Source organism: Salmo salar, chromosome 17, assembly GCF_965601325.2.
Source record: "Salmo salar chromosome 17, fSalSal1, whole genome shotgun sequence".
NCBI lineage: Eukaryota > Metazoa > Chordata > Actinopteri > Salmoniformes > Salmonidae > Salmo > Salmo salar.
Window position 1 is genome coordinate 61,109,357 of NC_138307.1, and position 21,402 is coordinate 61,130,758.

At 44.0% G+C, this 21,402-nt stretch overlaps 1 protein-coding gene across 2 annotated transcripts in view; it reads right to left on the minus strand.

Annotated features, from left to right (window-relative positions):
• The window catches only part of lin7a (lin-7 homolog A (C. elegans)), a 31,666-nt gene extending 10,753 nt beyond the window's left edge, over positions 1 to 20,913 (minus strand). For both annotated transcript variants that reach the window (XM_014153441.3, XM_014153442.3), the window contains exons 1-3: positions 20,773 to 20,913; positions 8,146 to 8,264; positions 2,257 to 2,328 (exon numbers count right to left, since the gene is read on the minus strand). In XM_014153441.3, the coding sequence (XP_014008916.1) occupies positions 2,257 to 2,328; positions 8,146 to 8,264; positions 20,773 to 20,809 (228 nt within the window). In that variant the 5' untranslated portion in view covers positions 20,810 to 20,913. The remainder of the gene's footprint in view (positions 1 to 2,256; positions 2,329 to 8,145; positions 8,265 to 20,772) is intronic.
• Between the last annotated feature and the right edge of the window lie 489 nt (positions 20,914 to 21,402).

Genomic DNA, 21,402 nt, shown 5'->3' on the forward strand with positions numbered 1-21,402 from the left:
GAAGGAGACGCGTTCTGTCTCCTAGAGATGAACATACTTTGGTGCGAAAAGTGCAAATCAATCCCAGAACAACAGCAAAGGACCTTGTGAAGATGCTGGAGGAAACAGGTACAAAAGTATCTATATCCACGGTAAAACAAGTCCTATATCGACATAACCTGAAAGGCCGCTCAGCAAGAAAGAAGCCACCGCTCCAAAACCGCCATAAAAAAGCCAGACTACGGTTTGCAATTGCACATGTGGACAAAGATTGCACTTTTTGGAGAAATATCCTCTGGTCTGATGAAACAAAAATAGAACTGTTTGGCCATAATGACCATTGTTATCTTTGTAGGAAAAAGGGGGAGGCTTGCTAGCCGAAGAACACCATCCCAACCATGAAGCACGGGGGTGTCAGCATCATGTTGTGGGGGTGCTTTGCTGCAGGAGGGACTGGTGCACTTCACAAAATAGATGGCGTCATGAGGAAGGAAAATTATATGGACATATTGAAGCAACATCTCAAGACATCAGTCAGGAAGTTAAAGCTTGGTCGCAAATGGGTCTTCCAAATGGACAATGACCCCAAGCATACTTCCAAAGTTGTGACAAAATGGCTTAAGGACAACAAAGTCAAGGTATTGGAGTTGTCACGTCCTGACCATTCGAGGGAGTATTTGTTATTGTAGTTTGGTCAGGACGTGGCAGAGGGTATTTGTTTTATGTGGTTCGGGGGGTTATGTGTATCTAGAGGGGTGTTGTATTTATGTGTTCTGGGGTTTTGGTGTATGTTCTGAGTTTTTGTGTTTTAGGTTTCTAGTTTGTATATTTCTTTGTGGTCTGTGTGGCTCTCGATCAGGAACAGCTGTTCATCGTTGTTCCTGATTGGGAGTCATATTTAAAGTGCTTGTTTTCACCTGTTTAGTTGTGGGTAGTTGTTTTTGCACTGCGTTTTGTTAGCATGCAAAACTGTTCCTGTCGTGTTTCTGTATTTTCTTGTTTTTTCGTGTTCACATCTTTAATAAATAATATGTTGAGCACGCAACCCGCTGCGCCTTGGTCTCATCACTACGACAGCCGTGACAGGAGTGGCCATCACAAAGCCCTGACCTCAATCCTATAGAGAATTTGTGAGCAGAACTGAAAAAGCGTGTGCGAGCAAGGAGGCCTACAAACCTGACTCAGATACACCAGCTATGTCAGGAGGAATGGGCCAAAATTCACCCAATTTATAGTGGGAAGATTGTGGAAGGCTACTAAAAACATTTGACCCAAGTTAAACAATTTAAAGGCAATGCTACCTAATACTAATTGAGTGTATGTTAACTTCTGACCCACTGGGAATGGGATGAAAGAAATAAAAACTGAAATAAATCATTCTGACATTTCACATTCTTAAAATAAAGTGGTGATCCTAACAGACCTAAGACAGGGAATTTTTACTAGGATTAAATGTCAGGAATTGTGAAAAACTGAGTTTAAATGTATTTGGCTAAGGTGTATGTAAACTTCCGACTTCAACTGTATGTCAACTGTATGTCCTTCCATCCAAGATGGAAATTCACAACACAATCCACAGTCTGATGAAAGTCATAAAAAAGTTACCCTGTTTACTACTCCTTTAGAAAGGGACTGAACCATAGTCAAAGATTTGCAGAGCATTGGCGATTGAAGAGATTATGTTTCGCTGACAAAAAAAAGCGCCCTTTGGAATTGTATTCCACACCGGCCCTAGTTATCTATTCATCCTGCTTGCCCAGTGTTGTCAATCAATCTATGTCCTACTCCTCTGTGTGCCCAGGCCGTGTAAGAAGATGGGGGCAGCAGTCTCTGGAAGGAGCAGCCAACTGTATCAGTCAGTGTGTGTACCTCCCTACGTTGCCCCACCTCTTCTTCACTCCCTCTCTGATGTATTGGTAACACTGGGAGAGAGGACTGCAATGCACTTCTCCCTCTCATCTCACCCCCCCTCTTGATTCCCTCTTTTCCTGTCCCCCTTTCACTGTTAGATGTCTGCTTTCTTTATTCTCCTACACAAAAGAAGCTCTCCTCAGAAGGAATATGAATGAGTGGTGGTGGAGGGACTCATTGGTAGAACCTCTCAAGTGTTTACATCCAAGGTCTGCTAATGAGTAATTCATTGTACACCAAACCTGCTCCAGTCTTTGATCATCTGATGGAGACATGATGGGTGTTTTTGTATCTAGGCTACATTGTACAGTATTTTTCAGCCTCAAGTTTGGTCAATACAGTCTGAGATTAGAGTATGTTGCTCACCTTCGCTGTAGCCCGTGCCTGGTACTCCGGACAGCCATTGACTGTGATTGTTTCATGCATGTACTGGTACACCTGAAAGAGAAAAATGGACAAACCATGAGTGTATTTTCTCAGTACTTTTGAATTTTCTGCAACATTTCTCCAAGTCCCTTGCATGTTCAATCCACGTCATAGGCTACCAGACTTGGTAGTTGGTAGGCTTAGGTTTTTGATTTCTATTCAAACCTGTATTTTGAGAGTGTTTATTTTTGCAAATACCTTCGTAGATTATGTAGATATTCATTGGATTTCTTCATCCACCTGGATCCACCTTTCACTGTTAATAAACTGCACACTATTTGGCACCTGGTCCTGCTTCCTCCTGCTACTTACTGCCCTTAAGGCTGCTCAAACATCTGGTCCCTACGACGATTAGTACAAAATACTCATAGGACACTGTGGTGTGGCACTACTACCCCTTTTGGTTTTCTCTCATGTGGGTAACACATGGCACTGAGTAAATAAACTGAAGAGAGTGGAGTTTGGAACAGAGTAGAGAGTGGAGCTAAGACTCTTGGTACTGTAGGTGAATTTCCACTGAGGATTTACCCTGGTTTACCAAAAAGTCTCAGATTTTTCTGTTTCCAGCTCCACGACCCAGCTCCTGATATTCACTGGGCCATGGCCTCAGTGGACCTGTCCTGACTTGGGGCCAAGACAGGCTTTTCGGGCATTATTTATATACAGAACAAAAATATAAATGCAACATGCAACAAAGTTACAGTTCATATAAGGAAATCAGTCAATTCAAATAAATTCATTAGGTCCTAATCTATGGATTTCGCATGACTGGGTAGGGGTGCGGGCAAGGGCGCAGCCATGGGTGGGCCTGGGAGGGCACTTTGGAGCCAGGCCCAACCACTGGGGAGAAAGGAATTGCCAATCAGAATTAGTTTTTCCTCACAAAAAGGCTTTATTACAGACTGAAATACTCCTCAGTTTCATCAGCTGTCCAGGTGTCTGGTCTCAGACAATCCCACAGGTGAAGAAGCCGGATGTGGAGATCCTGGGTCACACATGGTCTGCGGTGTGAGACGTACAGCTAAATTCTCAAAACAACACGAAATGAACATTACATTTTCTGACAACTGTTCTGGTGGACATTCCTGCAGTCAGCATGCCAATTGCACGTTCCCTCAAAACTTGAGACATCTGTGGCATTGTGTTGTGTGACAAAACTGCACATTTTAGAGTGGCCTTTTATTGTCCACAGCACAAGGTTCACCTGTGTAATCGTCATGCTGTTTAATCAGCTTCTGATATGTCAAACATGTCAGGTGGATGGATTATCTTGGCAAAGGAGAAATGCTCACTAACAGGGATGTAAACAAATTTATGCACAGAATTTGAGAGAAATAAGCTTTTTGTGCGTATGAAACATTTCTGGGATCTTTTATTTCAGCTCATGAAACATTGAACTAACACTTTACATGTTGTGTTCATATTTTTGTTCAGTAATACATAACAATGGCTAACTGTGAACAATGTTTAACACCTTCTCACAAAGCAACTGTTTTGATTATGCAGAGGTTGTTGACTCCGCACTTCACAAGTCCTCAATGTCGGCCCTAGCTTTGGAAACACAAGGGTGTATACACTAGTGGAACTCTGGTGTTACAGTCAAAAAGCAGTACTTTGTTTTTCAGCTGAGCAACTCTTTGAAATCCAATATTGAACACCATCTTGGGACCTTAATTCCAGGAACTCCTCTTCCACATCTACAGTGTGTTCTAACCTCCCCTAAAGAGGAGTCAGCATTATGAGCCAATGGAAAGCTTTCAGGTGGAAAAGAGCTATTTTGAGTTGTTTCTATACAGAACATGACATACTGTATCAACACCATTTACAATACCACCCCCAGTGCACAGTATGACATTATCACACCTTCCTCTGGTGATCCAACAGAAACAACTAGAAACATTCTGAATTCTCTGATTAGTGTTGCATTGTTGAACATTACATGAGACATTGGCCTAACATTCCCCATACGGGGCCAGTGCCCCTGTGACAACAATTTTGGACCCCCTTGTGGCCCCCCTCAATGTGGAGTATGAAATAATTTTTACATAACAATTTTTTGCTATCGTTCTTTTTTTACATCCATTATTAGACAGTGGCAACGCGGAACACTAATGAGTATGAACATGGTCTTTTGCCTGCTAATGCCTGCAATGCAGTGAAGAAAACGATATGACAACAACAACGTCTAATGTAACTGGCCCCTCTAACAGTACAACTGGCCCCAGCTTGGCCCTCCAGTTGAAATGGTCTAGAACCGCCACTGCTCTCTACAAAGGAGAGCATGTGTTTTCTGGGCTCAACCATCATTCAATATTTCTGTATGATGAGCTGGAGCAAAACAAAGGCCCTTGCCTCTTTGCGACTTCAAAGTGCTTCATCTGTGTTTCAACAATAAAACAAGTGGTTTCGTGTAGCCTAGGTATATCTGACTGATGAAAAACAAAGTCTGTCGGTTGATATTAAAATAAAATAATAACCTCAAGCCAACAACAAAATAAATCAATTGTATTTTGTTTTGAGCAAGCAGTTCACTTACAAAAATAAGATATTGGAGCTTTTTAGGTTTACCTTAATGAACCCAGTTGAACTCAGTCGGACAACACTGTTAATGAATGAACATAACCTTCTGTTCTGATAATTCATTGGGGGAAAATAATCTCCAATAACATAAAGAAAACAGTCACAACATGGAACAAATTGCTGTTTTCTTTTCACAGTCAGTTGATGTTGTGAAGCTCCAGGGAACATACAGATAGGTAGAAAGAGAGTGAGAGAGAAAAAGAGAAAGAGAGACAGAGTGAGAAACAGGCAGAGAGAGAGATGGAGAGAGAGGAGAGAGTGAGAGAGAGAGATTTGAAAGACTTGCACTCCTGAAGGCATCATTTCTACCTCATTCCCCCTCCTGTTGCTATGCATCCATCTTTACCTCTGAACTCTACTTTCTTCCTGTCCCTCCTGAATATACTCTCCCTCTCTCTCTTCTCTCTCTCTCCTGACTCTCCGGTTCACTGGGCGTTTACCACGGCAGGCTTTCATTAACCCAGATCTATCTAACCTCTGTGGAAGGCTCATTGTGCTTGATGGGCTGGGGGCTACCAGTCTACCGTCAGCCTTACGAGGACACCACAATGCCTGATAGTGGAGAGAGCTGCCCGGAGGGTGCCTGGCATGACGCGTGTAACCATGGCGCCCGACCGTCTCCCTCTCTCTACTGAGTCGGGGAGCGGAGAGCAAAATGGGGAAGGATGAGACAGAGAGAGAGAGAGCTTGAAGAGCTCTCCTTCTCCTCTCTCTAGCTGACAGAGTTTAAAGGGGTCACTTGGTAGAAGCGAAACGGCATTTAATAACTGTTCATTCACAGACCTCCCTCGCTCTGTCAGCATGACACAAAAAGAGAATATTAAACGCAGAGAAAATTAAATGAAGTGGCTTTCAGCCTTCAGCTCACAGTAAATGTAGTAGGAGACTAAGGTCTGTTCTCAACGGAGCGGCACACAAATCCTTTCCTTTATATGAACTCAAAGTGAGACCCATATTCACATGCACTATTCCATTATCATCAGGCTACTACAACTCTATGATCACATAATTGATTCAGTTCATTGGAACAGACTATCCTTTTTTTTTTGCAAGGAAAAATGACCTGCATTGTTTTGTGACTAATGAAAGTCATGATTCGATTTCATGTGTGGTTGAATCGTTTGCTCGGGCCTCTCGGATGATTTTCATCAGGACCAGTTCTTGATATGCATAACGCTTTAAGTCAAGCTAACAGAGTGGCTGGAAATCATCATAAAGTCCATCATTTCCAGCTGGTTAGCGCTCCCAGTCGTCTTCCCTGGTGTCCTTCCCTTTCCATTTGCAAAGAAGATTGACTCTGACGACTCATTCAGGGACTTTCCCTGAGCTCACAGATGTCATTGATAGACATGGTTGGAAGAGCAACGCTCCTCCTCACTCCATCTCTCTGTAATTGGGGGTCTTCACCTTAGCAGGCATGTCCGTCCCACGTCAATTTCCCCTATCAACAGTTAGCCAGCTAACCCCCTCACGCATAGCTAGGCTGATTCATGTGGCTGTACATTCTACTGACACTGTGAAGAAGGTTTTCAACCGGATCACCTCTGTGACTTTCTACAGTAGAGACATGATCAAACAACCCTGGTCTGTGGGATTCTGTGTCTGCTCATCAGACCATGAAATGAGCTTCACCAGCAGATATGAGATGACGGGAACAAATCTAATCGCTCAATTGTAAAACCTGGTGGCCCCAGCTTAACGCAGAATAGGTCATCCGCATTAATGAAATGACACGCAGGTGAATCCCAATACCGAGCATCTTTACATGGCTCTGAAGCAACCTTTAATCTTCCTGTAATAGCTGTGGAGGAAATGATTTAATGACCTACTATGTTGTTTAATTGAACATACTATGCTGTTTTTACTTGGAGAATTGTCCATTGTTATACATGAGTATTTTGCTGATACAGGCTTGTCTTGTGTGACTTAGTCATTTGTCTGGGCGTACAGATAGGAGCCGTTTAGGTGTGACTGCAGTATGTGACGTTCTGTTTTAAAAATCTACAGCAACTTAGACGTGTGGAAACATGCAGGACGGAACAGATGTTGAGTGATTGTTATTGATTGCTTCATTTATGCAAATCTTATTATAATAAAGTTGTTTTGAAGAAAAACAGTCTCTCTCCTTTCGGTTAGAATCACCAGCTCTCTCAACTACAAAGATTTCCCATCTGCAAGACACATTACAGCACAGAACAGGGGTCAGATGTGGTCAAATGTGAGTACATTACAATTAACTCACCAATGTAGCTCAAAGAGGCTCAGCAGTCTAGTCCTGCTATGTCAGGGTATTAAGAGCGAGCCGCAGGGAATTGTTTTACGATGCTCGTCACTATCCATTGTCCGGGAAAAATTTGCATGGAAAAATTTGCATGTGTTAGAAAAGTGAATACAGGGGTTGTGACCGCATGCTGGATTGTAAACACATGCGACACGGCACGCATGGCAAGGTATTGCTCAATTCACATAAATGCCATGTTCTCTGCTCTTCCATAGAGACATGGGAGCATTTATTGGCTTGGGAGGCTGTTAATCCAATAACCACTGACGTGAACGCCACAGCTGTTGAATGTTGCAGCATAACAGCATGTGCTGATAACGATCTCTGTAATAACAGTAATCATCATCATGGCACGACCACTCATCTTCACTCTCCAGCTCCTCTACGAGAAAGAGCCATTCTGCACCGTGGCAAAGTGTCAGCTCACACAAGGACGTAATTGACTGGAAACTATGGCCGGTCAGCCTCTGCAACCAATCCAAGCTGATCCTCTCTAGTTTCCCTGGTGACTAGATGTGTTGTTGGTGGTTGAAGTGTTTCTCTTGCTCTTTCCCTCTCAATGGCCAGCTGTTGTAACCTAGTCTGTAGGGTGCTGCCTAGCTGCTACTCCTGGCAGAGACATGAAGCCTCCCCCACCACCAGGCAGCACCAGGCTCCAGTGTCTCTGCCTGACTCCCAGGCCAGGCTTCTCTCATCCTGCTGTCCAATGAAAGGGCCAGCCCTCTCTGACATTCCCTCTAGTAGATTACATTTCCTACTAGATGACCTCAGTCTGAGTATGGATGGCCCTCTTACTCTTCAGTCTGTGTGTCTGAGCTGACCATGTCTGGGAAAACACCCCTAAAAGTCTGCATTGTTGTGTAGCCACATTTATTCATTACAATAACCATCAGTCACCTGTGGTCAATTTCCCTGTGTTGGCAGGAGCAAAAGGACCCTGGGGCCGTGGTGCAGGGGAATCGACTCACCTCTCTAATGGCTGTGCAGAACTCACTCTGCAACACTAACTTCAGGGACTGCAGCTTGTGACCCGGGACGTCCCCGGACTCCTGTAGCTTCTCCAGCAGCTCAATCGCCCTGGCCACATCTGACAGAGAGAGAGAGAAAGAAAGACAGAGGAGAGAGGGAGAGGAAAAGGTAGAGAGAGGTGGAGAAAGTCAGAGAGAGAGAGAGAGAGAGAGAGAGAGAGAGAGAGAGAGAGAGAGGACAAGAAGGGGAAAAAATGCCCCATTGAATTACATTAACAGCAGAGCCTTGAAAAAGAAGTCCGAAGCGAATCGATAGAGAGGATAATGGAAAAAAACTGAGTCAGGGCCAAGGGGATCAAGAGAGAGAGAGAGAAAGCAATCCCAGCGTAGTTAGCATTAGGCCTGCTCCATGCATGAGAAAATGGGGGGCGGACTTCAAGGGAGAGAATCGTTCCGTTCAAAGCGAGCGAATCCTGGCAGGAGCGGGCACCGTGGTCATTAGATCCTTTTAAAACAAACCCATGATGCCCTAAGTTAAAGACTTTGACTCCTATGTCTATTAAACTCTCCACTGCTAATTATCATTCCCTGAAGAAATCCAGAGTAAAGCAGATTCTTTTCAGGAAAAATGATAGAAATGAGAGTACGTGCTGGAAGGGGAGAGGAGGGATTTGATGCTCAGCCTAATCGTTGGGTCAGTTGTCTTAGAAGAAACTAAATAAAAAGCAGTTGGTGGATAATGTGCATCTGTCAACCCTTTATCCCTTGAGCAAAAACCAAACTACACAGTTTGCAATCAGCGAGTCGCTCGAAAATGATCAAACCACTTGTAATCAACTACAGATATTAGATTTTTCCTACCTAGCTTGATGTTGAACACAGTGACACGGTGCCACTCAGGAGGGAAATTGGAAGATGATGTTTTGGAGTTGATAATATAGCTTAGATGTGGAAAATGAAACGTCGGTAAGTGAGTCTACTTTATTAATCCAACAAATATCCAACTACATCGGAATAGCAAATGTATACAGAGGCTAAGTGCAAGGATTCTAAACAATCATCTTAAACACTATTACCCTGGTGTTGAACTAGCCCCACGTTCTGCACCACACCAACAGAGCGAGGTAAACACTCCCGACGATGTTTCTAATCCTATCGCCGAACCCAGGGAGGCTGGACTGAGACGGAAGACAATCTAGTTTAACCCGGTGAGGCAGAGAGGAGACAGAAAAGCTATTACCGTTTACAGACCTAGGGCAAACTAGGTAAGAGGAGGGAGAACTGCATACGTAGAACCTGTGGTTGTTTAGGCAGGTTTGTTTTGTGCCAGTATTAGGCAGTCAAACAGACATACAAGGGCACAACTTTTACTATTAGTACACAAGTATACATCGCGACCAACCACGCAACCAGAAGAAATGGTGGGGTCGATTTCCATCAGGATTGGTTACTGCAAGCCACAAAGTGTTGTCAGGGAGATCTTTACAGGGCATTCATCACCCTAACTCCACAACTCCACTCAGCATCTTCTGTAATGATGGCCAAGTGTCAGCCAAGATAATATCGCATAGAATGTTCTATAGGATGTGCAAAAAATATATGTTTTATTGTCACATACACTGGATAGCTGCAGTGAAATGTAAGTTTTTACAGGGTCAGCCATAGTAGTTTGGCGCCCCTGGAGCAAATGAAGGTTATGTGCCTTGCTCAAGGGCACATCGGCTGATTTTTTTCACCTTGTTGGCTCGGGTATTCGAACCAGCGACCTTTCAGTTACTGGCCCAACACTCTAAGTCTAGGCTGAGGCTCGGTGTGGGTGGTATAGTCCACCCTAGAGGAAGGTTGTTGCCTGACCTGTCAGACTTTGTCAAGAACCCTAAACTACGGGGAGACGAGAGCAGAATTAGAGCTGGTCCATAGGGAGTCGGACACAGGAAAGGGGACACTTTTCTCTGAACCTGTGAGTTATGTATGGAGGGATATAACAGTATTCATTACTACTTTACATTACCCCTGCAACAGAGCTCTGCAATGGTAATGTAGCTAATGTATAGAATTTCCATCAGATTTAATCAGCGTCAATGAGTCCCTAAGTAAGGTGAATGAGGTTGTACAATATTCTGTACCATATCTGTAAAAACAGAGATAGCTTTGCACTAATGAGTGGCCAGTAATCTGCTGGTATTATTCCAAGCAGCCTGGGTAGTTTTATGAGTGTTTATTGCTCATTATAGCGAGGTCAGGGCCAGATCAAGAGAGCTGTTGCCTGCTCTCATTTGCTCATTAGCACCAATTTCTTCATCCACGTCAAGGTCTCTGATGATGCCTCCGACATCAAGCAACGCTTCAAAGATTAAGATTTCTAAAAGATTTTTGCTTATAGATGGGATATTTCAGGGGTCAGTTTTTGTACTTTGACGCTACACTGATCAAAAACAATGGGATTCTCCACCTGTTCAGCACCACTTTCAAGTAGTTTGGCTTTCAACTTCGGTCTGGGGAATTAAATAAATACATTCTTTGAAATAAACTGGGTTATAGGCTAAGAAGCTATTTTGTAAAAGTAAAGCTAACCGTGTTTGGTTGCTAAATGGAAGGATTTCGACTGGGTATCAAGTTGTTTGAAAGGAGAAAGAGAAGAAGATCTGGCAGTCCGGAAAAGTCCAGAAAAGTTTTAGGCTACAACCAGTCAAAGGCAGTAATTTGAGACCTTCATTTGAATATAAAAAAAATCGCAAATACCGTTACGAGGCCATAAATGTCCTGCCCCATCACCCCTATTCAGACTGTCCAGTGTCTGAGCCCAGTCAGCCAACACACCAGCAGTGAATAGGTATTGTTGCTACCAGATGTGACAGTTGTTATCCCCCTAGACCAGTGATGAGGCTACACCCCAGCAGAGGCCCTCCTGCTCCTAGAGTTATGACAGGTAATAGGTCATAAAGCCTCCCCTCTCAAGCAGTTGCATTTCATTTGCTGCATCGTGACACATATCATGCCCATCATCCACACTGCTTCCCTTGGTCTGCTAGCTCATCCACTCTGCAAGCACTGTCGTGTCGATTTGTTTCAATATGTAGATGGCTATTTGTGGACAGAATATCTTGGACAGACCGTGGATAGTGTTGTGTGATAATTGGTATAAACATGCAGCAGTAATAGAACACCATCCATTCCTGTGACGAGCTGCCTACGTCAGGCATTTCTGCTGAAATCCTGTATTTTGTCTACGGTGTGAGGACTGAGTGAGACATCAAATGGTTTCCTCTGTGTGTGATCTAAGGGGTATAAACCCCCGGGGTATAAGATTTGCTTGGCAGCCCAGGGTGATTTGCCGTTTCAATAACTACGGGAATCCAGGTACAGAGTTATGTCACACCCACATAGCTTTGTCTGCAACGACTCCCAAATAAGACGCGTTACAATGACGCGTCACATCAAATCCCTGCGTGGTGCATTCAGCCACATCACCTAGGAGACCAAGTGAGACCTTAAGTCCTTACTAATCTGACCTTATAGTTGGCTATGTAGACACACACAGACCAGTAAAACCATGGTCATATTGAGCTACACCACCACTAGCATCAACGTTATACCCTGACTACACCGCTCGCTTCGCGTGCGCGAGCGTTGCAAAATAAATTTAGAAATCTATATTATTCAATTATTGCACCCACACTGCTCGCGCGTGCCAACAAGCGTCTGCGTTGCCAAGGGCTGAAATAGAAGTCAGTTCTATTTGTGATGCAGATCGCGCTGCAAGTACTGCCTCTCCCATCTCCTCATTGGTTTATAGAAGCAGGTACCCACGTGCCATCTCCTCATTGATTATACCCACATGGGTGACTGAAAGACGAACGAGGTCGTTGGCGGTAATGCACCTAATTTATGAAAGTTGCCAAACGCAATATAACGTCCAGAGAAGAAAAAGCCTAGAAGGAGGAGAGATGACTAGAAACGATTCGGTTGACCGTTTTGTGTGTGGATTAATTGTCAGAGTAGAGGACCTTGTGCATTTCAGGTAAAATTACAACTCAATCTTTATATCCCAGGACAGATTAGCTAGCAACAGCAAGCTAGCTAAATAGGACAAATTAGCTAGCAAGTGAAAGCTAGCTAGCTAAATTGCCATAAATGTTTAATGGTTTTCGACCTGTCCCCAAATTAATGTAATTGGTTCAGAGTTTGTTTTGATATTTTAACCTGTGTGTTCTGATCGCGTTTGGTGTGGGGGGATAAAATAAATTCATGCACGATGGCGCACTCGCGCAGCCGGTTTGGGTTCCGTGTTACTGTCCCTCAGCCTACAATGCTAATAAAAAGGCAAACTGCTCTGTAAGAGTAGCTCTACACACCACCAAGAATAGCCTCACCGCCCACATGGCGTGGCCTGTTACCAAGCCGGAGCCGCTCCATGAATAACTACAGTACATCTGGAGGGTAACACACAGTCAGCCAACACCATCCTGGCCTGCCTTACTAACTTACACTCCAACCCATCTGAGAGAGGAACTTGAGAGTATGCATGGATCTGGCCCTCTCTCTCTCTATTCCACTTCATTAAAAGAACGTGGCTCAGTGAAGCCCCAGGATACCAGTCCTGTAGGCTTACAGATCGCCTCTCTTTGGATTTCCTCACTCCACTGAGATGGATTCACTTGAAACCAATGGAAGTCAGTGGAGGGAATTCACTCAACTACTAAGTCATTAGCATTCTCCTGGTCGTTCCTCTTCTCCACACTCCAATGAGACTTCAGCCCCCTTGGCGCATCACCAACTCTAGAGATGGACTCAGGGGGTCCAGATGTGTGCAACATCTGTGGGACTCAACCCTCCTCCACAAAATGAAAATATTCAAAGAGCAGTTACTGTATGTTCAGCTTTAATGCCGAAACAACGGCAAATCAATGTTGCCATTAGAACATCTGCAAGGCATGAGCACTGTTTGCAAAATTTTTTTAAAATCCTGTTTCATTTGACACATATTTTCAAGGGAAGACAAAGGTGTCAAGGTGATACTGCTGCTCTTATTGGAGGTGTAATTAAGGATGGGAGCAAGAGATGGGATACAAAACAATGGTTCCTAAAAGTTAAACATACAACTTCTAATTTACATTAATTCAATCTGTGAAGTTGGGGAGGCATGTTTCTTGTCTTCATCAGTATTCTATAACTAAATAAAGTATGAAACACCAGTACATTGCTATGCATTGAGTAGTCTGGAACATTGATGCTACTTGCAAAACATTTGACCTAGTTTAACTTCTCTTTGCCACACAGCAGTGAGAACACATTACCATTGCCTGATTGGATGAGCTGAAAGTAATGAGACGTGTTCTTTGGAGCGGTCACATAGGGCTCTCATCTACCATTTTCTATTTCAACAATCACTCCTGACTGGGTAATGACACATTTCTCTATTTGAAAGGTTTATCATCCGTCTCCAATTACAACAGAGAGTGAAGCAAACTTACTGTTAACTGAAATCACTGTGGCCAACTTGAACCAAAATGATACTGTACGTCCTCCAGTGTACGTATGAATACATTCCTAATGGGCCTATGTATGTGTCCCTAACAGTAATAAAGACAGAAATAAAAGCAATAAAACAAAGGCCAATATAAATAATATCTGAATTCTTTGTGGGAAAGATTTCTTGAGGCAGCCAGCAAATAAAAGATTTATGCTCATTCTAATTCATGTTCTAAGGCAACAATGAAGGTGTTTTAGAGGGTGCCCAACTTTGGGAGAGAAATATTCTGAAAGTGCTGTTGAAGTGTTACTGAAAGCAGTGTCCTCTAAAGAGCCATTTCCAAGAGGAATCAATTAATTAATAGTGTGTATCTAATAAGCTATTAGCCTACTATAGTCTGTTTCTGTGACTGACAATGTAAAGACGTTTAGTGATAAATCTGTTTCTGTGACTGACAATGTAAAGACATTTAGTGATAAATCTATAATATACATAACTGTGTATGTGTCACCTTGAGATTTCCTAAAATTGAATCAATGACGGACGACCACAGAAATGATGGTATTATGTTGATCAAATACAACGTTCAAACTATAAACAGCATGGTTGTCACGTCCTGACCATAGAAAGCTTTTATTTTCTATGGTAGAGTAGGTCAGGGCTTGACAGTGGTTTTTGTCTAGTTTATTTATTTCTATGTTGGTTCTGGTTTCTTTTTTCTATGTTGGGTTTTTTGTCTAGTTTATGTATTTCTATGTTGGTTCTAGTTTCTTTTTTCTATGTTGGGGTTTTTGTATGATTCCCAATTAGAGGCAGCTGGTTATCGCCTCTAATTGGGGATCATATTTAAGTTATTGTTTTTCCCACTAGGTTTTGTGGGAGATTATTTTGAGTTAGTGTATGTTGCACCTCTTCGTCATGGTTTGTTGTTTTGTTTATTAGTTTATTTGTATGTCTTGCATAGTTTCACAGTTATAATAAAATGTGGAACTATACACACGCTGCGCCTTTGTCCGCGCCTTCAAACAACAAACGTGACAATGGTGTCTAAAACAGTCACCAGTTCCAGAATGAGTCAGCCTTTCAAGTACACTGAGTTCACTTTCTGCTCTACTCTGATGACTGTATCTACCAATGTGGCCATCACTGTGGATGTGTCATAAATAAATGTGAAGACCACAACAAACAGCTAGCAATGCTGCTGTGCTGAAACACACCAGGTCTGTGCTGTCCTGCCTTAGGCACAGGTTATTTCACTCTTCCAGGGGTCCAAGCCTTTCGATGCCGCAGTATTAAACAATGAGTACTTCACTGCTTTCTACACTTGAGTAAGAGGCTAAACATGATTTTGAGCTGTATGCATAACTGGGCAGTGCTCCAATATCCTCACATAATTGCCCTGTTGATAATAGAGGGCATAGCTGACTAGAATATATTTTCCAATATCTGCACGTGCTGTGAGGTGTAAATAGGCATGTCCAATTAACTCAGCTGGCTCATTAAGACATGGTGCTGATGAAAACAGAGACTACAATGCAGGTGCATCTTCTCCATCTCTACTGGGACGTCGAAGGTCCTAATAGAGAAACTTTTCATAGCTGATTGATTCAAGACTAGTCTGAGCTACTCCTCACTCCCACATGTAATGTTTCCTAGATCAGTGCCCTAAAACAGTCACTACCAGAATGGCTGAATTTCACATGCCAGAATAAATTGCCCCGGAGAGGCCATGCCATCTGCCACTTCCCAGTTTGACCCGCGTATCCTTTATGCCATTGGCAACCACGCTGAAATTACCACACAAAAACCTCTACTGTGCTCATTCTCTGGATGAGTAGAGGAACAGGCCAGCAGGGGCTTGCCAGACACAAGGCCAGCTCCTCAACAGGAGAGCTTTTAAAATGGACGCATCTCACTTTATCAATCCCCCCATAAGCCGAGTGAATTAACACTATATGGCCCTGCCGTGACATTCCTGACTATAGTGGGAAAATAAATCACTCTTAGGCTAATGAGCCCTGATGGAGGCCATCTAAGGCAGAAGCAGATAACACTATGAACTTTGTTTTTGTCTCCCTTCCTCTGACTGATTACCTGGCAGATGTCCATCCCAAACAAATGAAATGTCCTTTCAATGTGGTTCTAATGAGAGCTTACCCAGAGCTGTGCCATTCTAAATAGCTCTCCATTGATGAAATTGCTGAGCTGGCTGTTCACCTCACCTGTAATCCCTCCTCTCTGTTATCACCCAAAGCAAGGTACAAGAGGAAGGTTGCTGCGCAACAATGAACAAACCCAGTGACCTCTGCAAGCCAAGCAAAGCCTGTCTGCAGTATGGCGAGACAACATGCTTAGGACCCGGAGTAGGCTATAGTTTGTTGCCCTTTCTCCCCTGTGAATAGACTCAAGCAATGGATCAGTGATAACTTGCAAGGAAATGTGCGGTTGTTCTATATTTATTATGGCAATAAATCATGCACGGAGAGCATCAAAAAAGTATTGACTTCCAGATTTCATGCTTCTGCTCTCCCTCGATGTTTGGCCTCTTAGTAAATCCACTGTAATTTCAGACAGCACAGAAACCTGTTTGACCATCTGTGTCAATCAGCAAATAGATAAGAATTCTGCTCACAAAGGCCTCAAATGCCTCTCCATCTGAAAATATGTGGCAGAAAGAGCACTAACACATTTCACTGTGATTACTGTACAGCCTCAGCCTGACTGATATTATTAGGACTTCATGGCACACAGTTGATGAGAACTCTCTCAGTATCTATCAATATCAATATTCTTGGCATGCCTGGAGCCGGTTAGTGTTTGAATGAGAGTCAATCATTTAAGGAGAACTTTGGTGACATGAGCAGGGAGGTTCCAACACAGGCTGTTTCTCCACAGAACAGTGGCATTTGAGTCATTTCCTGAGACAATAGCAGGAAGTGCAGTCATGACCTGAGTTTCCCGCCTCTTTGTGTGTGTGTGACAAATTCCTAACACATCCTGCTTTTAACAAAAAAAACAGGCTTCTTTTCAATATAAATTAGTGTTTCTTCGCTATTGGCAGCAGTGACAAAGGACTCTGTGCAAAGACAATAACAGCCCCTGTAAAGCTATCATTATGATCCCCTACATGATCACTGCTGCGGGGCAGTGACCACTTAATGCTACTGTGCAGAGCATGTGGATACATGCCTCTCACTCTTGCCTCTTGGTGGAATCTTCTCTCTGAAATGATAGAGGCTCTGACTCACTAGTCTACCTATGCAAACCAAATGAAAAGGGTTGAGTAGTGTCACGTCCTGACCCTTGTAAGATGTCATTTTCTATAGTAGAGTAGGTCAGGGCATGACAGGGGGTGTTTTTTGGGTGGTTTTCTTGTTATTTCTATGTGGTTTTTCTAGGTTTCTATTTCTATGTTGGGGTTGTTGGATGATCTCCAATTAGAGGCAGCCGGTCCTCGTTGTCTCTAATTGGAGATCATATTTAAGTAGGGGTTTTTTCCACTTGTGGTTGTGGGTTGATAATTTTTCAGTAGTGTGTATTTCTCTCTGCGTCACGGTTTTGTTGTTTTGTTGTTTCAAGTATTTGGTGTATTGCAACGTTTCACGGTAATAATAAATATGTGGAACTTCAACCATTCTACGCTTTGGTCCGATCCTTTAAACAGCCGTGACAGAACAATCCACCACAAAAGGACCAAGCAGCATGGTAGGGATCAGCTGGAGGAATGGACTTGGGAAGAGATTTTGGATGGGAAAGGACCCTGGAGGCAGGCTGGGGAGTATCGCCGCCCGAGGGAGGAAATTGAGGCAGCAAAAATGGAGCGACGATACTTCGAGGCGCTATATCCACCAAGAGGCAAGAGTGAGAGGCAGCCCCAAAAAATCATTTTGGGGGGGCATACGGGGAGCTTGGCATTGTCAGGGGCGAGACCTGAGCCAACTTCCAGTGCTTACCGGGGAGAGCTGAGGAGTGAACCGGAGCCAGTCAGGGAGTCGAGCGCGGAGTTCGACGCAAGATTCCGGAGAGAGGTGCTGGCATTAAGAGCGCTGCGGAGCGGGCGTGCTGAGGAGCGAGTGACTGAACAAGCACCGGGTTACGGTGTGATGCGCACTATATCGCCCATATGCACTCACAGCCCGGTGCGCTCCTCACCGGTGTCGGGCTAAGATTGGCATTCAGCCAGGAAGGAGTAGGCCTGCTCAGCATTCCTGGTCTCCAGTTCGCCTCCATAGCCCAGTACGTCCTGTTCCTCCTTCCTGCACTCGCCCTGAGGTGCGTGTTACCAGTCTGGCGCCACCTAGGCCAGTCCCACGCATCAGACCTCCAGTACGCATGCCCAGTCCGGAGTGTCCTGTTCCTGCTCCCTGCACTCGTCCTGAGGTGTGTGTTACCAGTCTGGCACCACCCATGCCAGTCCCACGCATCAGGATTCCAGTGTGCATTCCCAGTCCAGAGCTTCCAGCGACGCTCCTCAGTCCGGAGCCTCCAGCGACGCTCCCCAGTCAGGAGCCTCCAGCGACGCTCCCCAGTCCGGAGCCTTCAGCGACGCTCCTCAGTCCGGAGCCTCCAGCGACGCTTCCCAGTCCGGAGCCTTCAGCGATGGTCTGCAGCCCGGAGTCTTCAGCGGCGGTCTGCAGCCCAGAGCCTTTAGCGGCGGCGGCCTGCAGCCCAGAGTCTTCAGCGGCGGCCTGCAGCCCAGAGTCTTCAGCAGCGGCCTGTAGCCCAGAGCCTCCAGTGGCGGTCTGCAGCACAGAGCTTCCGGTAATGATCTACAATCCGATTCCTCCGATAACGATCCACGGTCCGGTGTTACAGAAGCGGAGGGATCTGCGGGTGGAACGGGGGTTACGGCCTGAACCGGAGCCACCTCCGCTGCTGGAGGATCGGCGGGATAGTAAGGTTCTGGGTTTAGCACTAGAGCTGCCATAGACATTTGTCACCCTCCCTACCCTCCCTTTGTGTTTTGAGGTTGTTTTTTTTGGTTGCATTCGGAGTCTGCACCTTTGGGGGGGGGTACTGTCACGTCCTGACCCTTGTAAGATGTCATTATCTATAGTAGAGTAGGTCAAGGCGTGACAGGGGGTGTTTTGGTGTGGTTTTCTTGTTATCTGTTTCTATGTGGTTTTTCTAGGTTTCTATTTCTATGTTGGGGTTGTTGGATGATCTCCAATTAGAGGCAGCCGGTCCTCGTTGTCTCTAATTGGAGATCATATTTAAGTAGGGGGTTTTTCCACTTGTGGTTGTGGGTTGTTAATTTTTCAGTAGTGTGTATTTCTCTCTGCGTCACGGTTTTGTTGTTTTGTTGTTTCAAGTATTTGGTGTATTGCAACGTTTCACGGTAATAATAAATATGTGGAACTTCAACCATTCTGTGCTTTGGTCCGATCCTTTAAACAGCCGTGACAAGTAGCCTATACTGGCATTTTTATTTCAGTTTAACTGGGGAGAAAAAAACTTCCCCAATGTGTCATATAATGAATGACCTGTTTATCAATAGAATCTCAATGCCAGAAATGTTCCTTCCCCTAATTACTGAATTCTTTGAACTGATGATGGTGGGAGGAAATGGAGCAGAGCTTCTTGTTTATCATTTTGCCCTGTATCATGTTTTTGCCCTTGCACACACAGCTCATATACAGTATGTGAAGACGTTTGACTCATATAGAGCCCCTTTCAGTTGCTGCAGTCACGCAATAAATGAATCCAATTGCCACTGAGCATTGAATTAACTGTAAATCATTCAAAATGAGCAAATTTTTATAAAATGGGAATAAAACCGTTATATTATCCATTATTCCTTGGGCATAAAGACAGGTCACTCGATGATGATCCTCGGTCGGTTTACATTCATTCCATACTTCATGATAACAACCAGGTTCGATTACTCATGCTCAATGCTGTGGTCAACACAACGTAGAGAGGTCACCATTTGTAATTTTCCAATTTAGACAGATGTTTATATCCTCTTGCCTTCTACATTCCTGTGAGTTGATTATTCCAAGGTGTTTACAGTTGTTCCTACTGTCACTGACTGTTGTGGCAATCATTCAAAGTGGGGCCATGCCCATTACTTTCCCCAGATGTATCCTCTTTCTCTATTTTTAACACCACCCCCTTTCGTTTGTGTCATGCAGCCACACTAATGCATTTCACCACCGGATCCGTTTTAAGCACTCTATAGGCTACATATTTACAGCCTAAAACGTAGGCTACACATTTAATCTGATTTCCCCATAGTCCCCATTTTGAATATCAAAATGAAACAATAGCCAGGAGCTATCAGAAAAAAATAGGTAGGCTACATGGAACAAATGGAAATCTCGGTGGTGGTTGAATGATGACATCTGAATGATGCGCTCATAAAATCATATTTTATCACATGACCTCCAATCATGCTGTGACACATCTGTTATCATTGGACAGGCAGGCTACTGTAGGAAAGCAATATCACCTGAAGTCCGCGTGCAAGTAGGCCTATTACTACTCCAAAATATGACGTAGGCTAAAGGTAGACTACATTGTGAACTCATCCTTCCTTTTAGAATAATGCCGCAGGTGAATTCATTTTTCACTGCCGACAACAGGTATGCTATGGGGTGAAGACCTGTACCCTGTTATTACTGTCCAAGTTACCATTGGATTCAAGCTAAATATAAACCAATTATAAAAGCTGTTTGTTATCTATTCTTACGCCTACCCATCCAAAACTTGTCGGTTATCCAGAGAAGTAAGTATTTACGCGTGATTGGATTCCTGCGCCCAATGAATTATTTCTCCCAATCACGAAGTGAAGAATACAGCGAGATAATATTCTACTGAATGTTACATAACAGAGATAATGCACTCTATTCATAAGCAGTGGGATGTAATACTCTGCGTTAATAACACATTTGTTATAATATTGCTGAACAGCATTATTTAATTAAGCCGTTTTATCCAATTTTGCAGAGTGCGCACCAAACGGTCCAGGCATTTTATTCCCAGCAAATAACGGTATCCAGCGAGAGAGAAATATAAGCTGACAAATGTAAAATTGAAATAATAGCATATAGTAGTTTCAACTTAAAGGTGGTCCGCCAATGCATCGTTCGCTCAAGTTTCGGGAACCATAAATAATTCAACAAGAAAGCGAATCCGACGGTTGTGCGTCTTACCTCGATCCAGAGTGAGCGGTTGGACCTCTGTCGCCATGACTGCTGTTATGGGGAGATAGAGCGACTACGGTAGCTGCAGCATCTGAAGCAACTCAAGCTAAACCGGCGAGTGAGAGCACAGAGCCCGTCGGTGGGAGTGGCTGGAAGGGAGAGGGGATTACCTCCCGCGCTGCTGCCTCATCGGACTGACCCAATGGTCCTGTCAAACCGAACAACCGCGGGATAAATATCTTTATGCAAATAATTGAGAGTGGATGTGCCTGGATTGACCTATAGCCCAATTGAATAGCTGATATGAACATTATTATTGATATTGAATTATTCACGGACAATTTCATAGGCAGGGGTGCTCATGGCAGGGGATTTTTGTTGTCCTGCGGCCTCAGGCTGATATAGTAGTCTACAGTAACCACAAAGTGATAAACAGGTTTCAATGATGGCGTAGAACCGCAGATGATGAAGGGTTTATAGATTCATCCCCATGTTTATAGTACTGTAGAAAAGAGACCCATGCATAGACAGGAACTGGCTCTGGGCTGGGCTCTCTCTGTATCTCTGTTGCCTTTACTAATGCCTGTTGCAGCTACAGCTTAAAGCTTTGGCAAATCTACTGTATGACCTGTAGCAGTG